The following is a 25301-nucleotide window of genomic DNA, read 5'->3' as shown; positions in this document are numbered from 1 at the left end:
GGTTGTTCTCGGACACTGGACAGAGCTGCCATCTTCTTCCTCAGCCTAAGCGCCATGTGGCCCAAGAGCTGGCTCTCCCTGACATGAGGCCGGTGCCTTTTCTGGGAATACAGTCCGTGGGGTTTCCTTGTCCTCACTGTTTTCTAAAGGTCCAGTTTCACCACGCTCCCACCTTCCTCCCCCGGGATTCCCACATCTGGCAGGGGAAGGGCTTCTAGGTCTGCGCGTGGGCACCGAGCACCCTGCTCCAACGGCTCCTTCTCCACCATCGACTCCTCCCTGTGACTCCTTTCTCTCCAGGCGGTTCTTCAAGGATATGCCCCACAACGCTCTTGACAAAAAGTCCAACTTCGAGCTCCTGGAGTAAGTGCTGGGACCGCCTCCCGACGCTCTCCCTTCCTTTCCTCCAGCGCCCTTCTTTCCCTACTCGCCCCCAAACACAGCGGGTAGGGCAGGGCCCGTCTCCTGGTCCCCAAGCCCTGGTACCTCCTCCCGACTGGCCATGAGTCCTGGGCTGGGGGGAAGGAGAGTCGAATGCTGCTTCTCTTTCCCTGTTTTCAGAAAGGAAGTGGGACTCGACCTGTTTTTCCCAAAGCAGATGCAGGAGAATTTAAAGGTGAGAAAATCAAAGGGCTAGGGGCCCAAAGGCCCTTCTTGTGCAGGTCCCCTGGGCCAGAACTACAGAGATTGCACCAGGGATCCTCAAAGAAGCTGGGGCATCCGTGCTGCCTTGAGCCAGGGCATAGGACAGCCAAACGCACCCCGTGGGCCACGCCTGTGGCTGGGAATCGGGACGGGCTGTGCCTGGCTCCCCTGTCCCAGGGGCAGCCTGAGCACTGGGGTGGCGCCTTTCCTGCCTCTGCCCAGGTTAGGTGGGCCTCCCCCAAGACCACCGAGCATGCTTTGGGCACACGTTAGTGCTGCCCCCATGGCGGGAACTCTTGGGGCATCTTCCAGTGTGGGCATCCTCTCAGGGAGACCTAGTGGAAGGAGGGCCTGGCTCAGCACCGCCTGACCTCTCCACAGCCCAAGCAGTTCCGGAAGATGATCCAGCAGACCTTCCAGCAGTACGCCTCTCTCCGGGAGGAGGAGTGTGTCATGAAGTTCTTCAACACCCTCGCGGGCTTTGCCAACATCGACCAGGAGACCTATCGCTGTGAACTTGTTGTAATGACCACCCTCCTGATTCTCTCTGAATTCTAGACCTGTGGGGACAGGGATAGTACTCAGGCAGCAGGGCCTTGCTGACCTACCGGTGGTGGAACTCATGTTAATCCATGTGCTGCAGGAGGAAGCAGAATGTTGTCCCCCAACCCTGGGAGGTGGGCAGTTGGGCAGTGTCCACAGGGGTGATCTGTATGGTGGGGTGGGGTGGAGAAACAGTGGTCCCTGTCTAGCTTTGTGAGCTTCTCTTGGAATGTCAACACACGGGGTGGCAGAACAGAGGTGATGGTCCCCTCTCTCCTTTTATTCCAGCAAGGGTGGAACATTACCGTGGACCTGGTCATCGGCCCTAAAGGCATCCGCCAGCTGACAAGTCAAGATGCAAAGGTACAGAGCGCTGCGGGCAGGCCCCACCCACCCTGGCTCGAGGTCTTCCAACTTCTCACTCCTACTCTGTCGGCCCAGTCAGGTCTCCATCCCCCCATTGCTGAGAGCGGGGAGCCGCGCCCTTAGCGTGCGTTCTGTGGAGTGTTTTGAGATAGCAGCATGGGGAAGATGGTTCTCTATTGCACAGACATAGGCGCGGAGGGAGAGAAAAGGATGCTCTGGCATTCTCCTGGGCCAAAGAGAAGGCTAGCTCTTAACGACAGAATGAGACAGTGACCACCCTGGAATCCAGTTCTGACTCTACCGGCAACTTGACACATGACCTTGGGCAAGTCCCGCCTTTCTCCACACCCCGTCTTCTCTTCTGAAAAGTGAGGGACTTGGACTAGATGATCCTTCCAGATGTACTCCCTTCATCTGCCAGAGACTCCCAGTCGCTCCTCGCCGCCCCCTATTCTGACCCATCTACGTGGCCTGAGCACAGCAGTGGGATTGTCTTAAGGACCCCCTTCTTTCCGTAGCCCACCTGCCTGGCTGAGTTCAAGCAGATCAAGTCCATCAGGTGCCTCCCGCTGGAGGAGGGCCAGGCGGTCCTGCAGCTGGGCATCGAAGGCGCTCCCCAGGTGAGCACCCCTCGGCACCTGGAAGCTCTGCAGCGGTATCCCTGCAGGTTAGGACGAGCTCAGGTCAGCCTGGCCGTGGCCAGCAGGAAGCCAGGGCTTCTGTGACTTGGGGAATCTTGTTAAGGAAACCGCACCCCTGCCCAAACAAGGTGCTGGGATAATGATTGGTATTTTTATTTTAATGTCAGGAAAGAAGTGGGGGAAATTAGGGGGCTGGTCAAGGTGACTGGAAGAGTACAAACCAAAGGTCTAATATTCACCAAGTGAAAAGTGACTTACAAGTCACAATCCAAGAGACAGGGGGATTTCATGGTGGAAGAATCAGAGACCTCACTAGAACTGCAGAGTATTTGTCTCTCCTCTCCCCAATCTGTCCCTGCTCCACTTTGCCTCCCATTACTCTATTTCTGCTTTACGTGGTGAGCACCTACAAGGTGCAAGTCACTGGGCTGTCTATTCAGACCACAGTTCGCCAGCCCGGGAACTGGCCTTCCTGGAGCTCCAGGTGGTCAATGGGAGGGAGCGCAAGCACGCCCCCTGGTGGCGGCAGGGAAGGCCGACAGAGCCCAGAGGAAGCATGGGTAGAATCCCGCAGGGGCTTGGGCAGGGGTCCGCGGCCTCTCCAGCAGCCTAGCGGGTACAGTCTAGCCACCGCTGGAGGTCTCACTTTTGGCTGGCTTTTTCTCTGCAGTCCTTGTCCATCAAAACCTCCTCCCTGGCAGAGGCTGAGAACATGGCTGACCTCATAGATGGTTACTGCCGGCTTCAGGGGGAACATAAAGGCTCTCTGATCATCCATCCCAAGAAAGGTAGGTTTCCTGGAAAGGCAAAGCCACCCAACAGTGGGTGACCGCGCAGCTGAGCCACACCCGCAGGGCAAGGTGAAGGCATGGGGGAGTTGAGCCACTGGCCCATGAGTGATGCGTTCTTTAGGAGCGTGGGGAGGTGCTCAGGCAGCCCGGCCAGTACTTCCTGTGGGGCCATCCTGGGTTGCCAGCCCTGGCCCTGGCCAGCCACCCTGGTGCTGCTTGTCAGAGCTCCATAGAGGCTGACTTCTGCAGGACCCACATTTGTAGTCCCAGGAAAATCAGAGCCATTGCTAGGACATGGCTGGATCTTCCTCTGGGGTCAGGGTCAGCAAGTCAGGTCTGAGATGCATCATGGGATTCTGGCAGGAGGAAGTTCACAAGGTGGATTCTGAATCTGGCCCAAGGCCTACAGAGCCTCCACCCTGGAGCTGAGAGGGGCCGGAAGGTGGGCAGGATTCTCCTGTAGCAGCAGTGACAGGCCCTCTGTCCATTCAGGACTCTGTGTCCCTGGCTCCAATCTCCCCTCCCCTCCTCTCTCTCCAGATGGTGAGAAGCGGAACAGCCTGCCCCAGATCCCCATGCTGTGAGTACCAGGGCGAGCTGGGAGGCCCTGAGTTCGCTGTGGGTGCAGGAGGAGGACCAGGCAGCATGCCCCACCCCCTAATTTCTGAGAGAACGCTAGAACCCTGGCCTTTCACACAGCATGTGTCCCTCCCTGCTGCCCCCTGGTGACATCCTAGGAGGGTGCTGCTGTCTCTGCCCCCAGCTGGGCCAGGCCCCAGCTTGTGGCAGGCAGGTGGGCTGCTCCTGCAGATGGGGTGGTAGGTGAGGGTGGACCAGGGCTGCCTGGAGGAGCTTTGCCCCACTCTGTGCTCATGTGCCTCCTGCCCTCTCTCCTCCTTAGGAACCTGGAGGCGAGGCGGTCCCACCTCTCAGAAAGCTGCAGCATAGGTAAGCCTGCCCACCCTGCCTGTGCCCATCTCCCTCCCGCTTGCTCCCTCTGCCCACCCTCTTGGCAGTTCCCTCCAAGCTACAGAAAGCAACCTTCCCTGTCACTTCTCAGTGCTGGCTTTGAAATATCACCAATTGCAATAGTCAGTGTATAAGGAGCAGTTAGTCCATGCATCGAGTTTGTCTTAGCGAGAGGTGGCCCCAAGCAAACTACCACAGACTCTGACTTACAGACAGACAATGATTTCTCACGGTTCCCGAGGCCGGCAAGTCCAGGAGCAAGGAGCCAGAAGATTCTGTGTCTGGTGTGGGCTAGTCTTTGCCAGATGGCTGCCTATCACTGTGTGCTCACGTACTGGAGAGAGAAGGAGCTCTGGTGGCTGTTCTTCCTCTTACAAGGACACTAATCCTGTAATGGGGGCTGTACCCTTGACATCATGTAACCCCAGTCACCCCCCAAGGCCTCACATCCTAAAGGCATTGTATTGTGAGTTAGGGCTTCAACCTACGAATTTTGGAGAGACCCAAGCATCCAGTTCGTAATGGCGTTAAAAACAGGTGTGTTTGAAAGGAGACAGTCCTGTCCTTGATAACAAAACAGAGACTGGAGCTGAGGCACCCTAGGCTCAGCGGCTGCCCTGGACCCACCTAGCTTCCCCGCCAGCACCCCAACCTCTTTGGCTGCACTGGTCTCCAAGTAGGAGCCACACCCTGGTTTTCGTCCCTGCCTGATGAGGCATCTCACCCACGCGCGGGGGGGCTTCTTGTCATTCCAGAGTCAGACATCTATGCAGAGATTCCCGATGAGACCCTGAGAAGGCCAGGAGGTAGGTCCTTGACCCCGCCGAGGTGACCAGTCAGGGCCCTGGGAAGCGACATGGTGAGGGTGGACTCCGCCCTTCCTTCATCCTGCCCCAAGAGTGCAGCAAACCCGAGGCTCCTGTGGTTTGAAAGCTGAGTTCCTCCGCTGATTAAGCACACGCTTTTGTGTGTCTGTGGGGACGTGGGGGTTCTAAGAACAGGGACCAGGGACCCAGAGAACGGGGTGATGGCTCCTCCATGGGTCAGAGGCAGTGGAATATTCTAGATCCCCTTTCCCAGCCTAGCCTGTGCATTCTGGCTGAGGTGTTCTGGGGGATCTTGGGCACCAGGGGATGCCTAGTCTCTGTGCCCAGGAACTCTGTTGTCCGTCTTTGCAGCTCTACAGTATGGTGTGGCCCGCGAGGATGTGGTTCTCAACCGTATTCTGGGAGAAGGCTTCTTTGGGGAGGTCTATGAAGGGGTCTACACAAATCACGTGAGTCCCAGACTCGTCCCGACCTTCTTGTCCCCCTGTCTGGGGGAGGCAGGCGCTCAAATCTGAGCCAGTTGGAGGTGGAAGCCGTGACGTGGAGGATCATTATCCACATGGCTTGGAAGTGTTTATGAAATGCTAGGGAAGAGGGGAAGGATAGTCATTCCCAAGAAGGACAGAAAAGCAGTGGAATGAAATGGAGGCAGGCCCTGGAGAAGGGTCACCGAGGATTTGGTGGGAGAATACACGGGAGGAGGATAAAATGCAGTTCTGAGGGGCGGGAGCGTGGACCCCGCCAAGCGGAGTTGGTCTCGGGGCACCGCTAGGCACCTTTGCCGCCATGCTTCAGCAAGCCCGGGGACAGGCAGAGCGGGAGGAAAGGGCAGCACAACTTAAAGCCAGCAGTCGAGAGAGAACAAGGCCAGGCCCGCACCTGATGGAGGCCTGGGGGTCACCTGCTGGCCTTGGGCAGATCACGAGGCCCCTCCATCTCAGCATCCTTGTTTGGACACCTGGGCTTGAGGTATTTTATCTCCAATCCCCGTTCCGGTTCTGATATAGCCTGATGGAGAAGAAAGGGAAAGAAGAGGAAAGGAAGAGCAGAGGGGAGAGGAGGAGAGAAATGTTGGAAAGGCCGGGAGGGGTGTCCTGCAGAGGCCAGGTCGCCTCTCTCCGCTCGGCAGCGGCACGTCTGCAGCAAGGCCGTGCTGAGCGGGGAGGCGAGATTCCTCTGAGCACGAGGCTGGACCAGGCTTCCCTGAACACTCTTGTTGCAGAAAGGGGAGAAAATCAACGTGGCTGTCAAGACCTGCAAGCAGGATTGCACTCTGGACAACAAGGAGAAGTTCATGAGTGAGGCAGGTGGGTAAGCCGGGCGGCACCGACTCCCCAGTCCCGCGAGGAGGGGGGACGGAGGGGTCTCCTGGCCCTCTCCCCAGCCGAGCCTGCAGATTGAGGTCTGCTATGTGACCTTTGAGCTGCCCCGCCCTCCCGCTTCCCCTCAGTGATCATGAAGAATCTCGACCACCCGCACATCGTGAAGCTGATTGGCATCATCGAAGAGGAGCCCACCTGGATCATCATGGAACTGTACCCCTATGGGGAGGTGAGCTGGAGGAGGCAGCCAGGCACCCTGAGGACAGCTGAGGCACCAAGGGACATTTAGAGCAAGGGGCACTTCTCCCAGCATCTGCCTTCCGTACTCAGCAGTAGAGGCCCTGTTGGTAGAGGAAATTGCTGGACAGCTTGCCAACTTTGGGTTTGCCCCCCAGAGGAAGGGATGGGTCCATGGCAGCCAGCAGCCCAGCCCCCTGGCTCCATGCTGGGTCCTGATGGCACCTCCCCTTCCCACAGCTGGGCCACTACCTGGAGCGAAATAAGAACTCCCTGAAGGTGCCCACCCTCGTCCTGTATGCTCTACAGATATGCAAAGCCATGGCCTACCTGGAGAGCATCAGCTGTGTGCACAGGTAGGTGCCTGGGGACCGCAGGGAAGCCAAGCCCTTTCCTTGATCCCAGAGGAGGCCGTGATGAGCAGGGCCAGGGTCACGCAGGGTGGAGCTGAGTCCCAGGCTGCGCCTGCGCCCAGCAATCTAGAGCACTCAAGCACTTCTACAAAGTTCTTGCAGAAAAGCCAAAAAAGTCCTGTGGGCCTCTTAGGACTGTTGCCGAGAGTAGCTCCAAAGTGACTCCAAAGCTCAGTGTCTGACGGTAGCCTGGCACTGTCTGCACCTCCCCTGCCTGTGCCAGGAAACCACTTCCTACCTCCTCAGAGCTGGACCTCCTCCAGCCCACCCACGTGATAGCAGGTGGTCCAGGAAGGAGGTCCTGGAAGGTGCTGGCGTCCAGGCCTGACACCACCAGTGTCCCTGGGCCACCAGTCCAGTCTCCCCTGTGGCCATGGAGCTGGTCCCTTCTCCACCTGGCCTTGCTCCCAATCCCGGAAAGGAGACTCTGCCAAGGAAACATGAGCCCTGGGGAGATGACTGGGGCACTTACCCACCACTGCCATGGCCTGTGTGGCCTCGTGCCTGATGCTATACAAAGCCACGTAGGAAGTATCCATTCATTCGACACGTATTATGGAGCGCCTACTGGGTGCCAGGCCCTGTCCTAGGCTCTGGGACAAAGTTGTGACCAAAGCAGACAATCCCTGTCCTTGTGAAGCTTGTATCCTAGCTCGAGGGTCAGGTGCCCCCTGTCAGTGGTGTAGGCTAAGGTGGTGGGGTGGTGTGTTAGTCCCCTCTGTGTACTTAAGGCCACATGCTTTCAAGTCATCTCTTCAGGAATGAAAGCAAACATTTGGGAGCAGAGCCCCCAGGGAGAACCAACAGGCCCACTGGCTTGGGTTGGGAGCTTGCCAGCACAGGGGGCTGTCTGCACAGTGTTCCCTCCAGGGGGCTGGTGCTCAGCTCTGCAGGAAGCTGCCAGGGTGCAACCTCTTCCTGTGTCCCCCTGCTGGGACCCTCCCTTGAGCTCTCTCACCTGCCCCCGGGGTCCTAGGCAGTGCCTCACCCTGGTCTTCACATCCTTCACATCCAGGGACATTGCTGTCCGGAACATCCTGGTGGCCTCCCCTGAGTGTGTGAAGCTGGGGGACTTTGGCCTTTCCCGGTACATCGAGGATGAGGAGTATTACAAAGGTGAGGAACTTCTGGCCACGGCTTATCCCTGAAACCAAAATCCCAGAAGGAGCCTACGACCCGGCAGCCTGGGAGCGGGCCTCTGGAGAGTAGGCTGTTTTCTGGGTGATTCTGGATCTTTTTTCCCTGAATAACTCCTGGAAACCTCTTTGCGCACCCCAAGCCTCTGTGACCCGTCTCCCCATCAAATGGATGTCCCCCGAGTCCATTAACTTCCGTCGCTTCACGACAGCCAGTGACGTCTGGATGTTTGGTATGAGGCAGCTGAGGAGGGTGTGGAGAGGGGCTTAGACTCGCCCTCTGCGGTGGGCGAAGAGGAGGGTGCAGGGAGCGGGGTTCTGATCCTCAACCCACCAGGTCCTGCTTCACCGTGGCCAATGAGAGGTCCCAGAGGTGGGGAGGTTGGTGGTAGAGTCAGGGGTGACCTGAGCCAAGGACTGCCCTGGAAAATTTGGGTTCATCCTCCTGGAAAAGCCTCTATGGGAAGCATGTGCTCCACCAACCATGCCCAAGGGCTGAAGTGGAGGCACCCTGTACTTTATCTAAGGAGAAGCAGGGAGGGAAGAGCACCCAGCTGGGTGTCAGCAAACACAGCCCTGCAGATTACCCGTCAGTTCTCCTACAGATGATCATAAACATCCTCATTGTTACCCCCATTTTCCAGATTAGGAAACTGAGGCTCAGGCAAGTAAGGGGCTTGCCCATGATCATACAGGCAGCAAGGGTTGGTGCTGGGATTACCACTAAGCTTCTAACCTTCCCACGAGAAGGTCCTGGTGGCTCCAACGTGAGCCACCTCCTGATCCTATAAACCCCAAACAGCTCTATGTTGAGGGAGTGAAGGGAGGGGAGTCCCTGTTCATGTGCTACAGATGTAGGCCGTTGGTCCCTTGGCGTACCACCATGGTGGGCAAGACCCCAGCAGCAGCAGCAGGAGTTGCAAGATAACAAAGGCACTCCCTGCTGGGACCAAGGGCCAATGGCCACTCCCACCACGGTGCCTGACCTTCCGCCTCTGCCCTCAGCCGTGTGCATGTGGGAGATCCTGAGCTTCGGGAAGCAGCCTTTCTTCTGGCTGGAAAACAAGGATGTCATCGGGGTGCTGGAGAAAGGGGATCGGCTGCCCAAGCCTGACCTCTGTCCACCTGTCCTTTACACCCTCATGACCCGCTGCTGGGACTACGACCCCAGTGACCGGCCCCGCTTCACGGAGCTGGTGTGCAGCCTCAGGTGAGCACAGGCTGGGAGACATGGGCAGAGGGTAGCTGGGTGGCCCAGAGGCAAGAGGCTGCCCGGTGGCACCGAGAGGTTCACGGCTAACTCAGTGCGCTCAGGGGCCATGCAGCACGTGTCCCGGTTCCCATCTGCTGGATGGAAGAGTTCAGGTTCGAAGTCAGCGACTTGGCCAAGGCAGTGACAGGAGGGCCCTGACATGTACCCAGACCTCCCTTCTGATCACCGCTGAGCCACATGTCCACAGGGAGTGAACTGGTCCTTCCAGAGAGGCATGATGAACATCAGGCACTCCATACAGAGGCGGCTCTGTCAGGGGCTGGAAGGTGACAGGCTGGCTGTCAGACACAAGCTCAGAGATAGGTGAGCCTGGGGGAGCCTCGCTCTTCAGGACATCTCCACCCCAGCCCTGCACCTTGCTCATGCTGTGCTCAGAAGGTATTTTCTCTGTTGGAATTAAAAGACTGGCCCAACTGGGCGCCATGGTGCACACCTATAATCTCAGCAGCTTGGGAGGCTGAGGCAGGAGGATTGCAAGTTCAAAGCCAGCCTCAGCAACTTAGTGAGGCTCCAAGCAACTTAGTGAACCCTGTCTCAAAATAAAATATAAAAAGGGCTAGGGAGGTTGCTCAGTGGTAAGCACCTCTGGGTTCAGTCCCTGGTACCAAAAAAAAAAAAAAGACGGACCCAGAGGCCCACGTTCTGCAGAGTTTGGCTGAAAAACACCTGTCTCGTCTGATTGGGGCTAGAGGCCTGAGGCCTTATCCTTCCCAGTGCCAAGACACTGTCCCCTGGTACTGGAAGGTCACAGGTGAGGGGTGTTGTCCATTTCAGAAGTCCAGGAGTCCCTAGTTTGCTTGGTGGCATGCCTGCCATTGGTGCTCCCAAGGGTGGTCTCCCTCTCCCAGCAACCTTTAGCAAGGAAGTCCACAAACCTTTTCTGTAAAGGACCAGATAGTAAATATTTGGGGTTTTGCAGTCTGTGTAAGTCGAATCTGCTCATCTCTGCCTTAGCAGCTTAAAACACCCGCAGACGGTAGTAAATGAATGGGGGTGGCTGTGTTCAATAAGACTTCATCTGTGTATACTAAAATCTGAATTTATCATGATTTTCATGTGTCATAAAATACCTTTTTCTTTTTTTATTCAATCATTAAACATGTGATAACTATTCTAAATTTGAAGTCATAGAAAAATAAGTGGGAGACCACATTTGGCCTCTGACCATGGTTTGCTGACCTCTGTTTTAGGGGATCTCCTGCTGAATTAACCTTTAACACTGTAGTAAACATGTTAGCAAATTTTAGTGAGGACAAGAAAAATTACCCCTGAAAACTGCCTGACTGGAGGGCCACCAAGAGGGATGCTGAGAATGTCCAGGCAGCGGGCAGCAGGGATGACCCTGCCTTTGTTTGTGGGAAGGGTCCCCAACATAGTCTGCAAAATCTCCAGCTTAAAAGGCCTCCCTGGCTGGTGTGGTGGTGCACGCCTATAGCCCAGTGACTCAGGACACTAAGGCAGGAGGATTGCAGGTTGAGGCCAGCCTCAGCTACTTAGTGAGGCTGTAAGCAACTGAGCAAGACCCTGTCTCAAAAATGGAGTTATTTCCTTCCTTCATGGGCTCTCCTAGTTAATTCAGCTGCATTTGTCCCTTAAAAGGGAGATTGAAGAAGCCAAGGAGTTCCTGGAGAAACGTATTGAAAGCTGTATGTTGAGAGCAAAAGTTCTGGGTAGGGACTGTGTGGTCTTGATCCGTCCTGGGCCTTGACAACCACAGGGAGTGTGATGGGACACGTGAGATGAGGGTGTCCCCTCCAGAGGCACCAGGCCAGCTCCCAGCCATGATGGGGTCAGGAGCAGGCTTCTGTGACGCAACAGGAAGGACACTCGGAGACCCAGAGGACCCCGGCTGCCCCCCCGCAGGTCACAGTCCCTTCTTTAGGGTAAAGAAAGGTTTTGATAAGTGTTTCCCAATCTTGTAGCGGTAGGAAGGGCTGTTTTAAACATCATATTTGGAGACTTCTTCCACGTAATCATAATTTAGAATCCTTTGACTGACAAAATACATTGTCTTTAAAAACACAGTACCAAGCCGTATTCAGAAGTACCCAATACTCAGTACTCATTTGAGCATGTGGATTCATGGAGCCCCTGCAGTGATGCCAGAGGCCTCTGGGGTCTGTGATTCCCAGGTTGGGAAGCACTAGATTGGGGTGGAAAAGTGAGGGGCGCCAGAACAGCCAACCCAGGGGTGAATCTGCAGCCCGTTCACCCACACCGGAGACCAGATGGTGGATTGTTTATAAGAAGTCCCACCTAGGCCTACATCCCGGAGTTGGCTGGGACATTGGAAATCCAAACAGGGGACTGGCACCAAGAGCAGGTGCTGGAGGGCAAACCGTGTGAGGGGGTGGGGCTACCGCAGGCTTCTGCCACCCTGGTTGGGCTGAGTCTGGCTCTCCAAGGACCTCTTCCCACCTTGGACCCATCCCTGTGATCCTCCCAACCTTGGTGCAGGGTGCCCTCACGACCCATATCCCAGGTTGCCTCAGAGGGGTCTTCCCAGCCACTCTTCAGGGGAAATGGAAATGAAAATGGGATCCAAGGCCCTCACCCAGGCCTCTCCTGGTTTCAGTATAGTACAGAGAGGACTCACAGGGAGTATCTCACTTTGACCCTGTTTCTCACCCTGTCGGACCTGGTGCCTTGGCAGTGACATTTATCAGATGGAGAAGGACATTGCCATAGAGCAAGAAAGGAATGCTCGCTACCGTCCACCCAAAATATTGGAGCCCACTGCCTTCCAGGAACCCCCACCCAAGGTAAGCTGGCCCCTGCTCTTATTAGTTCCATGAGTCATGACAGCCAGGTCCTGTGTGACCCATGCCTGCTCAGTGTAAGCAGGATGCTTTCCTACAATCCTCTCCGAGTTCTGCAGCTCAGCTGTCTATCACCCCTTGACATCTCTGGGCCCTAGAAGATATAATCTGAGACAGCAGATACCTTGTGGAGAAGTTGGGTCTAGAATCATCTCTCAGAAGTTCCCCTTGGGAAGCTGGACACTTTTCTTCTGAGAGCTTTCTAGGGCTAGGTTAACTCTCCCTGAGGATGCATGGCTGGAGAGCATCCTGGGACCCCGTTCTGTGTCCATGCTCTCCATGGCAGCCTTGGGCTCAGGAGCCAGAGCCCCACTTCTCCACTATTGGGGGGCAGATACCGAGACCTTGCCTACATTTGTCAGCTAGAGCTGCCAAACAAAAATCCCACAGAATGAGTGGCCTAAACCACAGACACTTATCTCTCACAGTTCTGGAGGCTGGAAGTCCAAGACCAGCCTCAGCAACTTTGGTATCTGCTGAGGACCCATTCCTGGCTTGCAGGCAGCCACCTTCTTCTGTGTCCTCACCTGGTAGAGAGAGATAGAAACCTTTGGTCTCTCATCCTCTTTGTATAAGGGCACAAATCCATTTATGGGGCCCCATCCTTATGAATCACTGAACCCTAATCACCTCCCAAAGGCTTTACCTCCTAATACCATCACACTGAGGGGCAGGACCTCAACAATATGAACGTATAAACATGTGAAGCACTCAGTCCACAATAATGCATGAACTGGTCCAAGGCCTTATCTTATTGTTCCTCCTGCCAGGCATGTGCTGCCCTTTCCCTCGGGCCCAGTGCAACATTTATCTCATGAAGTTTCCGTGAGTTCCTGAGCCCTCAGTGACCACCCCCCAAATGTGGCCGCCAATGACTGGTTTGTTAGGTGCTTCCACATACAGGGAGGCTGCACATGCAGAGACCATTAACCCCTCCAATTAGCCATAGCCCCAGGTGTACCTTCCCATTTCTCAGCATCTAGTTGGTGCTCAGCAAGAGGATGCAAAATGATTTTAATGATAACCTTGTCCACTATTGCTTCTTCATTGTGAATAAGCCTGAGCTACATTCACCTGATGCTCCCCTCAGCAGGTCAAGTTCAGTTAGGGGAGAGATGGTGATTGACACTACTCTGTATCCTCTTTCCAGCCCAGCCGGCCCAAGTATAGACCCCCTCCACAAACCAACCTGCTGGCTCCCAAGCTACAATTCCAGGTAAATGTGTACCCGTGGGGCTGGGAATGGTCAGGTGCCTCCCTTGCCAAGGTGCTTCTTGAACTTCCATTCCTGTGCCATTAAGGAGCAGTAGCCCTCTGCAGGCAGTGAAGAAAGCTGAGTTGACTCTTCTTTGTTTCTTTGTTTGGTTCTCCTTTGATGTGAATTTGAACTCACATCAAAAGAATAGCAATTTAGTCCTGCCAGACTGTTCTCAGCTAAGAAGACCTGCCTGCAGCCTAGTCTGTCTGTCCGCAGTGTCTGCTGCTTCCTGTACCTACTCGTAGCTCCCTCCCATGTCCAAGGCCTCCCTGGTCTCCTACCCTGAGCAGAGAGCCTCGGAGAAGGAATCCCAGCGAACTGGGCATGGAGGATGTCCCCAGAGAGTGAAGTGTTTCCCTGCAGATATCCTGGTCAGGAACTGGGTGGCCAGTGAACAGAGCAGGGTTCCATCTGAGCCTTCTCCTCCCCATCACCACTGGCTATGGATCTCACCAAGGCTGTAGGTCCCTGACTCAGAACACCCCTGTCCTGAGTCCCTCTCTTGTGTCTGGGTAGGAGGGGGCCCAGCCTCCTCTCTGTCCTTTTCTTTCATCTCCCCATCAGAGTTGCTCTTCAGAACTGGAGTATCTCAACCAATAGTGACAATGTCAGTTTACTGATGCTCCTTACAGAGAGGCTGTGCCCCAGGGTCATATAGTTTTTCTCAAGGAAATGCCCCCAACCAAGAACCAACAGATAAATCCTTTATGTATAAATAAAATGCTTTGATTCAGAAGGTGGAAGCAATGTCCATAAAAACTAAACATATTTAAAATAGAGATGGTACTTAAATTATATATAACTATATGCAATTATAATTGCACACACACACACACACACACACACAGTTGGCATTCCATATTCATGGGTTCTGCATCTGTGGATTCAACCAACCAGACATCAAAAATATTAACAAAGAAAAAAAATCTTGTCTATCTTGAATATGTACAGACCTCTTTTCCTTGCCAGTCCCTTAAAATTACAGTATACCAGCTATTTGTATATTGTTTACATTGCATTAGGTGGCATAAGCAATCTAGAGATTATTTAAAGCGTACTGGAAGACGTATGTAAGTTACATGCAAATACTATACCATTTTGCTCAAGGAACTTGAGCATCTGCAGACTTGGGGTATCTACAAGGGTTCTGAAATGAATCCTCCTTGAATATGGAAGGGCGACTATGTGTGTATGCATTTACTTATCGGTGGGTTAATCATATCTGTCAATTTGTAATACGACTATGAAACATTATGGTTTTGAAAGGCTCCTGAGGGAGGAGAGTGATCTCAGTAGCAACCTGGGTGGACCCCGTGTGTGCAGAACACCACTGGGGCATTGTTAGGCAAATGAGAGGCCATGATGCTCTGCCATGTGTCTCCAACAGGGACAAGGAAATGCCAAGCACATTCTTTGTCAACTCTGGGAGAGCAAATCTGTGTCCCCCATGGTGCTCCTGCATCACTTCTTTGTGCTCCTGTTTGTAGCAGCTGATTGTCCACCCCCTTGTCTTGTCGTGTGCCTTGTGCTTCTTTGCTTCTCCTGAATAGGTCCCTGAGGGTCTGTGTGCCAGCTCCCCTACGCTCACCAGCCCTATGGAGTATCCATCTCCTGTTAACTCGCTGCACACCCCACCTCTCCACCGGCACAATGTCTTCAAGCGCCACAGCATGCGGGTAAGAGGGCTCTGCATGCTGGGTCCTAGCCCGGACTGAGGAGGCTGCTGGAGGGAGGTGGCCTGGGACACTAGGAACCCCACATCCTCAGCCTCAGAGGGTGCCCTCCATGCTTCTGTGTGCCTGTCAAGTCATCAAGGGGTTCTTGGCCTCTCTTCTCTTTGCAAATACATCAGCGTCTAAGATGAAGTCAGTGTGCTCCTGGGGACACACTAGCTGGACCTGGAACTGCCCCTGTCCATACTGGTGCTGTGGCAAAAGATGTAAAAGTCTCTTGCTTTCCTGAACCCCAGGGGCAGGGTGTCCCACAGAAGTGTGGAGGCTGGTGGGTGGAGTGCAGCCAGGCCTGGTGGTGCTGGAGAATAATAGATCGTGGAGGTTCTGCCCCACTCTGCCTTCCTGCCTGATTGCTAAATCTCTCCTCAGTCAAAGGAAAGAAAGGCCTCTTCTCTTGCTGCTGCTTTTGTACAGGGTGTTGCTGGATGGGGAGGAGCTTAGGGGGTATTGTGGCTACAGGCTCATGAACTGCTAGAGAGGGGGCTAAGCCACTCCCCAGTGATCTCTTTGCCATCAGAGACTGAGACCCTCAGTGCTTCATGGAATATCTGATGGCCATCAGGTCTTATGTGGCAAACCCAGCTTTGCTTGAAAGCAGATGCCCGCTTGCCACCAATCATCTCCTTTAATGCAATGACCTCTTGCCGTTGGTTGTCATGAAATCTTGGTATATTTTGCTAAACTGAGTTACAGGCTCAACTCATTATTTTAGCATCTAGTTCGTCTGATATTTCAGGCTCAAGATCTATGTTTCTAAAAATTTGGGGGTAGGGGAATCTGTGTTTATCATAATAGGTTTGGAAATTTTTGGCGAGCATGTTACTATACGTCTGTGCTGTTATTCTTTATTTAGTAAAAATTTGAATGCCCCTGATAGCTTCAAATTCCAGGCAGCAAGATCTGCTGTGAAATAAATTTTTCCCAACCTACCTCGTTTTTCTCTCTTACATTAATTTAAACAATTTGTCTTTTCACATGCTTAACAATAATAAAGCTATGGTTCTAAGCATGTACTATAATTTAGGCAGTGTGCGGTTTCTCTACCCTCCTGCCTTGCCTCTTTATCCATAATTAATTAAGTTTTAGGGAGCTTTACTTTAAAAACTGTGCTTTTAGAAAGAAGCTATTTTGTACACTTGAGGGGCTGCGTGGCCTTTGTCTAAGCCTTGCTGCACTGCGAGGACTTTGTTCTGTTCCATAAAGACAGACTGTGCAGCAGGAAAAAAGACCTTTTGTGTCAGAGGTTTAGAAGTAATTGCCAAGAAGAAAAATCTGCCTGGAAGAACATAATGAGATTTCTTTAATCAAGCAAAAAAAGACTAAAAATATAGATCAGAAACACTGAGCAAATTCTTCCCTGGTTGGAATGCTGACAAGGTGCAATAGGCCCCCTGCAAAGCATTTGGAAACATTTAAGGAACACTCAGAGAAGGGTACAGTTTTCCTCCTGACTGGCTCCATAGCCTGGCTCATCTGGGAGTCTGTGGGATGCTACAGTCAGGATGGCAGCAGTCTCCTCCCCTGAGTCCTCAGGAGTCAGTGCTAACAAGAGACCACACTGTGCCTGGAGGCTTCCGGGCTCTGTCCGGGGTGCTGAAGGAGGAACACGTGGTTTTGCTTTCAAAGAGCTTACAGTCAGAAGGAGCAGGTCAAGTGCGGGCTGACAGGTAACAGGAGCCAGGAAGTCGTGGGGACCACAAAGTAGGTGTTCAGAGAGGAGAGTGGCTACTGCCAGCTGCTAGTTGTCAGCTGGGCCTTGAAGGATGGAGAAAGTCTGGACTGGAAGAAACTGGAATGTAGGGATGGACAAGGCAGGGGCAAGTGGGGGAGCTGTTTGAGTGGTGGAGGCTAGCAGGAGGGGCTGGATCCCAATGACAGGTGTCACAGCTCATGAACATGGCTTTACAAGACAAAGGCAGTGTTAAGTGTCTGTGAGCTGGGAAGAGTGCCTGGAGCACATTTCAGCAAAACCAACCTAGAAATTCAAGGTTGTAAAAGTTCTCCTTCTTTCCTTTGGTCTTACTATGAAATTGAAAGACAACAGAATAAGTCTTCTAACATGCATTTGTTAAAATATTTGGTAAGATTAGGCCTGGAACATACAAAGCATGAAAATGGTGGCATTTATAAAACTATACAGTATTTTCTGGGCTCCAGCAACCAATCCTTTTTGCATTGAATCTTGCTCAGTCTGTGCATTTTTTTCCTTACACCTAGGAATTCCTATCTCTGTACTTAGGACCTCAGGCATTTAATTCCTGTTTGTCTCCATTTGTCAATAGCCTGGGGCAGCCATACCATTGTGTTTGCAGGACTGACACTTAATAAAGGATATTTATAGCCTTAAGATTTTGCTTTGCTCATTTGGGAGCATCAGTGTCTTATTCCATTTTATGTTGCTATTACAAAATGCCTGAGGCTGGGTACTTTGTGGAGAAGAGGTTTGTTTAGCTCATAGTTTCAGAGGTCCAAGAGTAAGGCACTGATATCTGCTCTGGTGAAAGCCTTCTGGCTACATCACAGTGTGGTAGATGGCGTTATGGTGGGAGCACCTACAGGAAGGAGATATCACATGGCAATACAGAAAACAAGATCCCAAGGAGGAACACATTTTTCATAGCAACCCCCTCAGAATTAATGGACTCCTGCCACACCTGGCCCACTCCCATGAGACAGCCTTAAACCATTCATGAGAGGGGCACCCCTGTGACCAGTTACCTCCCACCTGGCCCTACTTCTTTTGGGGATTCCAGCACCTCAACTCTGCCACGTGGAACCCAGCCTCCATCCAGCATGTGAACCTCAGCAGGGCGGTTGTCAAACCACATCCAAACTGTGGCACTCTGTGTCTGTGAAATAAATCATACAACAATCCCAGAATTATAAAATACCTTATGTTCTGAAGTTTGTCTTCTTTTAAGACGATCTAGCTCAGTGATTCTCCTCTGAGGTGCCTTGCTTCTGAGGGGACGCTGGGCAATGATTGGAGACATGTTTGGCACAGCAGGGAGGGGCCGCAGCTACCTAGTGATGGAGGCCAGCGTGCTGCTCTGCATCCTACAAGGAGATTTCCTTGAAATAAAGGACTCTCTGGCCCCCAAACCTGAGCCTAACTATTGTTTACTCAGCCCCATGAGGAAAGGAACATTTTATATTTTCAAATCACTCTTCTCCAGCACCCAGTTCCATGTCTGCTTCGTTGTAATTGAACAAGGACTATTTCAGCAAAAAACCTAACTTGTGGGGAAAAGTATTATTAGAAATCAAGATTGGTAACTGCAGCCAAATGAACTCCAGGTAAACGATCCCAATACAGCTGTTATTAGACTGAATTGTAATGTTCAAGTTGATTTTTAGGGTGTAGTGGGGAAAATCTTTTGAGAGGCTCGGCAGGAATTATAGAATTCTAAAAGTAGATAGGGTTTTTCTAGAATTTTATTTATGTGAATTGCACATTCACTGGCCACTTCAAAGGAAAGGAACTGTTTTAGTTCATTTTGTGCTGCTATAACAGGATACTTGAGGCAGAAACTGATTTTTCCAGTTCTGGAGGCTAGGAGGTCCAACATCAAAGGCCACATCTGGTGAGTGCCTTCTTGCTGTGTCATAGCGTGGCAGAGGCATCACCCCAGTGACAAGGAGTGTGGGAAAGTGAGGGCAGGGGGCCTAACTCGTGATTTTATCAGGAACCCCCTCCTGTGATAACTGACCTGTTCCTGTGTTAGTGGCACTAACCCGCTCATGGGCCCGAGCCCTTGTGGCCTAGCGGCCTCTTAGAGTCCCACCTCCCAACGCTGTTGCACAGGGGATTAATCATCCATCACATGAACTATGGGGCCACGTTCAAACGGTGGCAGGAACTGAGGTGCCTGCGGGCATCCGTATCAGAGCAGGATCCTGTCACTGGCAAACGCCCCCTGGGGCGCCGTGTGATCCGGAGGATGCCCAGAGCACTCGTCCTCCCTCAGTCCCGGAGGCCAAGGGGATCACTGCAGCAGGGGAAAAAGCAGAATAGTCGGAGGGACTAAGCAGATCAGTGTACAAATGAACCCTAGAAAGAATGGGAGAACCAGGAAAGCACCAGAGCCTTCCATTCAGCAGCTCAGACTACGGGCTCAGTCCCACAGGTGAGTGGAAACAGGTTAGAGTCATAAAGCTGGCGAGAGGAAGCACCTGCTGGAGATCTGCAGAGCTTTGCTTCTTTAAATTCACTCTTCATCTTCCCTCTTAGCTCCTGCCCCCCAGCTTTGGTTAAGCAACCCCAGCTGCTACCTTAACAAAGTCCAGGCTTTAAGAGAAAGGCACGGTCGACAGGTGCGGCTGTGGCACCTGGCTCAGCTCAGCCACAGCAGGCAGTCGGTGGAACTGTGCGCCAAGAAGCTAGAGGCTACACCTCTGCCCCTGGAAGCTTCCGGAACTGCCACCATGGGCTTTCAGAGGGCTGGCTTTGCATTTTTAAATCTATTAAATGACAGCAACATCACAAATGCCAATTGAGAAAATACGACTTAGGGCCGTCACTTGAAGATAAAATGTCACTGACGGTTCGTGTGGCGGTTTGAATACGGTGCGTGTTGAGCAGTGTGTGCTGGGGTTCGCTGCCCTGCTGCAACCCAGGCTGTGTGTGAGGCCGACCCCTGATAATAACTGTCTGCATACACGGCCGCAGAGCCAAGAACAAACTTACCAGGAAAAAGTGGCTGTCCAGGCCAAGGCTTGCCGCTCCCCTGAGGGTCTTCTGGGGACCATCCCTCCTCCGACCCTAGGGATGGGGCTCATTGCGTCTCTCCTTTCTCTCTGCTGTCCTCCCAGGAGGAGGACTTCATCCGACCCAGCAGCAGAGAAGAGGCCCAGCAGCTGTGGGAGGCTGAGAAGATCAAGATGAGGCAGATCCTGGACAAGCAGCAGAAGCAGATGCTGGAAGATTCCCAGTGGCTGAGGCAGGAGGAGAAGTCCTTGGTGAGCCAGTGCGGAGCCGAGGAGGGGTTTCCCTGCACTCCGCTGGAAAGGCATGCTGTGCATTCTGGGGTCTTCCGTTCCAGAACCCTAAGTTGCTTCCTTTGGTCTCCTCTGCAGGACCCCATGGTTTACATGAACGATAAGTCCCCATTGGTAAGTCACCTGGGGAGGACTCTTCTTAGAGCCACGGCCTGACTAGGCCTCATCCCCTCAGGAATCCCCAGCCCCTGGGCCTGTCCTCCTTGCTACTGGAATCTTGGGACCCTCCCACCCAATGGTCATAGTCTCTAATCACACTGTGGAGCGGGGTGAGGTGGGGACGAGGGAGGGGTGGACTCCAGAGCTGTAAGAGTGACAGTTCTCTTCCCTTTCTTCCTTGCAGACCCCAGAGAAGGAGGCCGGCTACAGTGAGTGTTCTGCCCTTCCTTGGAGGAGCCCCCACCTGGGTCTCTGTGGTACCCCTTCCTTGTTCACTGCCTGGGCAGAGAGCAGCAGAGTGTGCCTGAAATTTTAAGAGCCATCTGCCTTGTTTTTAATATGGCACATGGGAAGATGGTTGGCTTAGAGTGGAGAGCTGCTCCCTGCTCCGTCCACCTCCTCGGTCCTCTTCTCTGTCCATCTCCTGCCTGCATTTAGTTGGCGGAGTGGGCGAATCTCTCCTTTCTACTCCCCACCCTGGTGGAGGACACTCAAGTAGCTCCACCTGCCTCCCCTCTTCTTACGTCTTCTCCAAGCCTGCGGGATGAGACCAGCCCATGAGAGCTTTCCAGAAGCCTTTGCTGAAGGCAGGCAAGGGAGGGGAGGAGCTGGTGATAATGACAAGAACAAGCACAGGGGACACAGAGAGCTTAACACAAGCCGCGCAGAGCCCAAGTCTCAAGCATTAACCCATTTCCTGTTGAAGCAACTCAGAGACAGGCAGTGTATCTCCATTTTACACAGGATAGACTGAGGCACGGGTTGTTGACAGCTTGTCCCGTGTCACCCAGCTGCTCATTAGCATGTCTCGGGTTTGAGCCTAGGCATTCTGTTTCCCAGGTGACTTCAGAGCTACCCCTCTTATCCCAGGGAGTATAAATGAGCTCCCCTGGTGGCGGGGCTCCTTGGGGGCGGTAGCGTGACCTGCACCCATGCTCACTCTTCCAGCCGCCCCTGCAGGGCCTGAGTGTGTGTTTGTCTATCACAGTGGGAGTGCGTAGCTCGGTTCTGCTATGATTTCATTTCCTCGAGCCCCACATGCTCGAGGCAAATCACGAGCGCATTCTCACGGCTCCACCCCAGGAGCTGCTGCTCCACCAGGCGGGACTTCACAGGCCCCCGCTGCCTGCAGAGAGTGAAGCTTCTTGTTCATGGCTGGCCAAGGCCAGAGCGTCACTGTCCCTGTGTCCATCAAGGAGGAAGCACACCAGAGCTGGAATTGCCATGCGGTCGCTCCATCTCTGCTGTGACTTTGATTCTTTTTCTTTCTATACAATGCACCACGGGAAAACCAGGGGGCCAGGTTGCCCTTTCCCTGCTATCTTCCTGGAATTGGGGCCTAATGTCCCCAGAGTCTCCTGGTAGTGGAGAAGAGGGCTTTGCTTGATCATAAGCGTGTATGAAGGAAAAGGCCAGCTGCTGAGACCCCTGCCCACCCTCTTGCTCACTGTCCTTCTCGTTGCAGCCGAGTTCACCGGGCCCCCACAGAAGCCACCGCGACTCGGTGCCCAGGTATGTGTTGGCTCAAAGCTGGAAGTGAACTGGAGGTGGGTTCCCGGGACCAAAAGCCGTGGACTTAGAAAACCTTAAAGACAAGTGCCTTGCCCAGGGCTCCACAGCTAATTCCCGTGAGAGCAGGGGAAGAGGCGGTCTCCCGTCTCCACTGCCTGGTCTCCACTGCCTGGCCTGGAGGAAAGCTCCTCGGTGCAGCCCTGGGGACGGGGAGTGGCCCCTCTCTCTCTCGAGCCTCCCTCCAAGCTTCCAGCACACCCCTGTCCTTGCGGTAGCCGGGTGGCCACAGGTATTCTTTGCTCTAGAACCGTGGTTCTCGCCGTTAGCTGCCCGTGAGAATCATCTGAGGAGCACAGAGCGACCTGGACCCCAAGGCCAGGTCCAGTTGGTCTGGTGTGAGGCCACCAGCACGTGGCTAGGCCCCTGCTGGAGAGCCACGGCCCTGGAAGCAGAAGGGAGGGACACGCCCCAGGACAGGTCACTATTACTCCTCAAAAGAGGCCTTTCCTGGTGGGCTGGTGGCGGAGAGGCCTACCCATGAAAGAACGGCAGCGACAGCAAGGTCTTCCCGGGTCCCCGTCCGCTTCTTTCCCTTAGTCCATCCAGCCCACGGCCAACCTGGACCGGACCGACGACCTGGTGTACCTCAACGTCATGGAGCTGGTGCGGGCGGTGCTGGATCTCAAGAATGAGCTCGGCCAACTGCCCCCCGAGCGCTACGTGGTGGTGGTGAAGGTGAGAGCCGGGGCGTGGGGGCCTGAGGCAGTGGGGCTGTGCACCCTGGGGGCCGGCGGTGTCCCCACCGTGGTGAAAAGGATGTTAGCTCCTGGAACTCGCAGGGCGAGCACCACCCCAGAAGTACTCTCGCCAGAGCAAACACGGCTTTCTGGAAAAGAGAAAAGCAAGCGGTAACAGCTGCCCTGCTCTTCCTCTCCTCAGAACGTGGGGCTGACCCTGAGGAAGCTCATTGGGAGTGTGGATGACCTCTTGCCCTCCTTGCCATCGTCTTCAAGGACAGAGGTAAGTGTCTCCTCCCCGAGGGTGTGAGTCTGTCACTTCTCCCCTGTGCCTCCGCCTGTCCCTAGTTGTATTTTCCAGAAGAGGCCACCAGGGCTACATGGGCAGCCTCATTTCTGCCCACTGAGTCCCCAGCAGGAGGCTGCATAGCATGTCTGAGCAGCCATCACCAGAGGGCCAAGAGGCCCCCAGGGACCTGGTCAGCTGCTGGGGTGAATTTCCTAGTCCGGGTCTCATGATGCTGTGAATTCTCACTGTGAATGTGCAAGAGGACACGCCTTCCTCCCCTCCCCACCTGTTATCCTTTATCCACTCACCCTCTGGACTAAGGTCAAGGTGAACATGTCACTGAGATCCTGAGCCATCACTGAAGCCCACTGGGTGTCCTGCTGACATGGTCCTTGGCAGGCACAGTCATGGCCTCCAAAGATGCCCACATCCTAATCCCTGGGACCTGTGGACGAGTTATCTTACAGGGCTAAAGGGGGTTTGCAGATGTGATCAGTGTAAGAAGCTTGAGATATGGAGACTATGTGGATCATCTAGGTGGGCTTGCGTCCTCATTAAAGGGCAGCAGAAGGGCAGGGTCAGAGAAGGGCTGTGCGGACAGAAGTCGAGTCAGAGTGCTGCACTTCTGGAGGGCGCAGCCTGAACCCCAGGGAAGGCAGGGGACACCCACCAGCTCTGGCTGACACCTTGGCTTCCGACCCACAGAACCATAGGAGAGCCAGCCTGTGCTTTTCTAAGCTGCTAGGTTTGTGATCTGTTACTGCAGCCGTAGGGAAGCTGATCCAGGGCCACTGGACATTTGTCAGTTGTCTGTCTGGAAACCAAATGTGGACCTCCCAGGGAGCCCTGTGATCCCTGCCTCCCTCCTGTCAGCCGGTCAGCTACAGGTCACGGGTCACGTGGCGCCACCTCCCCACCATCTGCTGCTCAAGACAGGACAGGGCGGGAGCATTTGGGATGTTCCTCAGCCTCCCTCTGGGTGGCAGCAATAGCCCACAGAGGGTCCCAGCTGCGCAGGTACCACCGGAGGGCTGAGATGGCCACCAGGGACCTAGCCAGCCTCCTGGGCAAATTTCCTGATGAGAGTGCAGGTCTGAGGTGACAGCTGCTTACCCCAGGGATGGCTCGCTCTGCAAACATCTCCTGTGTGCTGTGCGCTCAGTGTGCTAGGCTCTGGGCCTGTGGCGGTTTAAAAAAAAGAAAGTCCCAGACCTCTTGGTTTGACACTGACGGTCAGACAACGGGTCCCTCTCTTGGGCCCTGACCGTCCACTTGAATCCTGATGGTGTGAGGATGTCGTTGTGACCGGAGGGCCTCTGGGTGGGGCAGGCCAGGCGGGCACATGACTGGCTGGGGCTGGGTGGCCGGCCTCAACCTGTCGGAGGGCTGGATTCAGCCAGGCCTGGACCCCCTGGTCCCCAGGGGCTCTGACGACCTCAGCCAACACCCTTCCCCCAGCCGAGCCCCCGCCTCTCCTTGTGCTCTTCCTACAGATTGAGGGGACCCAGAAGCTGCTCAACAAGGACCTGGCAGACCTCATCAACAAGATGCGGCTGGCGCAGCAGAACGCCGTGACCTCCCTGAGCGAGGAGTGCAAACGGCAGATGCTCACGGCCTCCCACGCCCTGGCCGTGGACGCCAAGAACCTGCTGGACGCTGTGGACCAGGCCAAGGTCCTGGCCAACCTGGCCCACCCGCCTGCAGAGTGACCGACGGCGGGGGCCACCCGCCCGTGTCTTCCGCCCCCACCTGTCGCGCACCTCCCCTGCCTTGCCTTTGGTCACGTGGTCTTCTCAGGGAAGGCCCGGGGGTGGGAGGTTCTCCCTCACCACTTTGCACGACCCCCTCCCCACCCACCCCAGACTGTGCTGCTCAGGCCACAGCCGAATGGAGGGGACTCTGGGTATGGTTGCAGGGGCGGGTGACGCGCATGGTTCAGAGGGGACACTGTTGCCGTCAGCCACTCCCTCCCACCCCAGCCTGGGTGCTGGAGCCTCACGGGGTCACAGTGGGTCCCTAGCAGCCGACATGGCTTTATGCATGGACATGGCAGGCCCATATGGGAGCCAAGCTATTTCTTCTCCTTCCTCTTCAGCCCTCGGGGATCCCCTGATGCACAGAGGGGCCAGGGAAGGGCCTTATTTTGGGGGGTCAGGAGGCTTGTAAGATGAGGGGTGGCCTGGCTTTCTTGTACAGTGTATATTTGAATTTATTTAATGTGAGTTTGATCTGGACTGACAGCTGGGTCCCCTCCTAATGGGGGATCTGGGACATCGTCCAAGAACAAACTGATGGGGAATTCTGGCACAGGACACTGAGTTGTCATCATGCCGAGTATCAGGGGAAGGGGCAGAGAGACGGAGGCCAGGACTGGACTCGGACCACAGCCTGCTCTCTCCCTGGCGGTCTCCGCTCTTTCTTCCTTTGCTTTTCCCCGCCTTTTTCTTACTCCTCCTCTCCTCCCCTCCTTTTCTCATCTGAGCCCTTCCTTTCTCAAGTGTTTGTGTTGAGCCTTCTTTTACCTTCTTTCTATCAGATTTGTGGTTGAATTAAACTCGTACCATTTGCTTTGTGGTCTGTTTGATGGTGGTGTTCGTTTGATCCGCCCTTTGTGGGAGGAGAAGGCTGGCCAC

At 54.3% G+C, this 25301-nt stretch overlaps 1 protein-coding gene across 5 annotated transcripts in view; it reads left to right on the top strand.

Annotated features, from left to right (window-relative positions):
• Window positions 1–25236, top strand: part of PTK2B (protein tyrosine kinase 2 beta) — a 115451-nt gene extending 90215 nt beyond the window's left edge. For 4 of the 5 annotated variants that reach the window (XM_079141274.1, XM_079141276.1, XM_079141275.1 and 1 more), the window contains exons 6-31: window positions 301–363; window positions 562–616; window positions 1027–1167; window positions 1477–1551; window positions 2073–2174; window positions 2866–2983; window positions 3527–3566; window positions 3888–3934; window positions 4711–4761; window positions 5134–5231; window positions 6005–6089; window positions 6233–6333; window positions 6582–6697; window positions 7770–7870; window positions 8034–8123; window positions 8896–9100; window positions 11817–11925; window positions 13133–13198; window positions 14791–14916; window positions 19786–19932; window positions 20050–20085; window positions 20315–20339; window positions 21596–21642; window positions 22240–22377; window positions 22582–22662; window positions 24162–25236. In XM_079141274.1, the coding sequence (XP_078997400.1) occupies window positions 301–363; window positions 562–616; window positions 1027–1167; window positions 1477–1551; window positions 2073–2174; window positions 2866–2983; window positions 3527–3566; window positions 3888–3934; window positions 4711–4761; window positions 5134–5231; window positions 6005–6089; window positions 6233–6333; window positions 6582–6697; window positions 7770–7870; window positions 8034–8123; window positions 8896–9100; window positions 11817–11925; window positions 13133–13198; window positions 14791–14916; window positions 19786–19932; window positions 20050–20085; window positions 20315–20339; window positions 21596–21642; window positions 22240–22377; window positions 22582–22662; window positions 24162–24377 (2479 nt within the window). In that variant the 3' untranslated portion in view covers window positions 24378–25236. The remainder of the gene's footprint in view (window positions 1–300; window positions 364–561; window positions 617–1026; window positions 1168–1476; window positions 1552–2072; window positions 2175–2865; window positions 2984–3526; window positions 3567–3887; window positions 3935–4710; window positions 4762–5133; window positions 5232–6004; window positions 6090–6232; window positions 6334–6581; window positions 6698–7769; window positions 7871–8033; window positions 8124–8895; window positions 9101–11816; window positions 11926–13132; window positions 13199–14790; window positions 14917–19785; window positions 19933–20049; window positions 20086–20314; window positions 20340–21595; window positions 21643–22239; window positions 22378–22581; window positions 22663–24161) is intronic. The other variant, XM_079141278.1, reaches the window with a different exon arrangement.
• The last annotated feature ends 65 nt before the right edge of the window (window positions 25237–25301 follow it).

Source organism: Sciurus vulgaris, assembly GCF_902686455.1.
Source record: "Sciurus vulgaris genome assembly, chromosome: 5".
Classification (NCBI taxonomy): domain Eukaryota; kingdom Metazoa; phylum Chordata; class Mammalia; order Rodentia; family Sciuridae; genus Sciurus; species Sciurus vulgaris.
This window is presented reverse-complemented; position numbering and strand designations above follow the sequence as displayed.